This window comes from Myotis brandtii, unplaced genomic scaffold, assembly GCF_000412655.1.
Source record: "Myotis brandtii unplaced genomic scaffold, ASM41265v1 scaffold1408, whole genome shotgun sequence".
NCBI classification, from domain to species: Eukaryota; Metazoa; Chordata; class Mammalia; order Chiroptera; family Vespertilionidae; genus Myotis; species Myotis brandtii.
The window spans coordinates 207,236-208,581 of NW_005355029.1; the positions used below are offsets into that span (position 1 = coordinate 207,236).

The window sequence follows — 1,346 nt, forward strand, 5'->3', positions numbered from 1 at the left end:
CAGCTGACGCTGCTGGTGTTGCAGCAGCCGGTGCAGCGCTTCACCTCCACGCACGGCGGCCAGATCAGGAAGTTGGCGGACGTGGGGTCCACCTGGCTCCGAGGTATCTCGTAAATGACCGTCCTGGTCTTGCAGGCGGCGGGGACGGCTTCCTCTGCAGAGGGAGAGCCTGGTGAGTGTGGAGGCCATGCCTGTCCACTGACCGCCCCACCCCCCCAGCCAGGGCTGCAGCCCCTCCGGGGGTCGGGGCTGGGGCCGGGGCTGGGGCTGGCCCTGGGCAACCGGGCGTGCAGCTGCTGCTTCCTCCAATGGGACATGTCACAGCCCCAGGTCCCCACACCCCACAGGGGTCGCTGAGCTGTCCCAGGATGAGCAGGGGCTCGAGGGCCCAGTGGGGAGAACCCAGGGGAGGACACGGCCGGCAGAGGGAAGGAGGGGTCACACGGCCGGCACAGCAGGAAGGGACATGGGAGACGCCAGGCCCGGACACCCAGCCCCCGAGCCCACCCAGGAGGACCTGGATCTCTTCTGCTCTGTGCTCCTCGCACGTCCACGGTCCAGCCCGAAGCCTTACGGACAGGACACCGGGGTGGGACCGACAGACGAGAAACCCACCCCTGGACCCCACACACGTGCCCAGGGAGCCCCGCCAGCAGGGTCTGCGACCACCCACCGAAGCTGCCTCCAGCAACACTCAGGGCCCCCGGGACCCTAGGGCCGGACTGGAAGGAGCCTCCCCAGCGTGCAGGGGACCGTCCTCTGCCTCCGCCCCTCCTCACACGGGTGGGAAGACCTCGGGGCGCCTGGGAGACCCAGCAGGGACCTGCGCCCCGAGAATAAGCCACCCCACTGCTGCCCCCCCGAGGGAAGCGCAGGGGAACCGGACCAGATGGGCTGGGGTGGAGCCGGGAGAGGCCTTGGGCCCAGCCCCTTATTTTACTCGGAGGCCCCTCCTGGCTGGATCCGACCCGCACCCTCCAGGGAGCCGGCTGCTGCAAGGACGTGACTACGTGGTCACAGCACAGCGAACATCACTGGGGCGGGCTGACTACCTGAGCCAGGAGTCACACCCACACGCCATGCTCAGCAGGAGAAGCCATAGGACCCTTCTTCTCGGAGGGGCTAAAGCTGGGGTGGGGGTCACCTGCCCAAGGCCAGGCAGAGCCCACAGGCAGCAGCCGCGGAAGCAGGCAGCCCCGTGGCGTGGGGCGGGATGGGCCATGGCCCGACTGCACCCCCAGGGCAGGAAGCTGCAGAGCCCCTCCGAGCTCCAACGTGAGCAGACCTGGGCTGCTCTGTGGGACGGACAAGAACCAACACCCCCAAACCCAGGCCTATGTGGAGCC

The 1,346-nt window shown here is 68.9% G+C and overlaps 1 protein-coding gene across 1 annotated transcript in view; it reads right to left on the reverse strand.

The window, feature by feature from the left end:
- Positions 1-1,346, reverse strand: part of PDGFA (platelet-derived growth factor alpha polypeptide) — a 12,696-nt gene that overhangs the window by 7,425 nt on the left and 3,925 nt on the right. Inside the window, exon 4 of the mRNA XM_014535265.1 lies at positions 5-154. Coding sequence (XP_014390751.1) covers positions 5-154 — 150 coding nt within the window. The remainder of the gene's footprint in view (positions 1-4; positions 155-1,346) is intronic.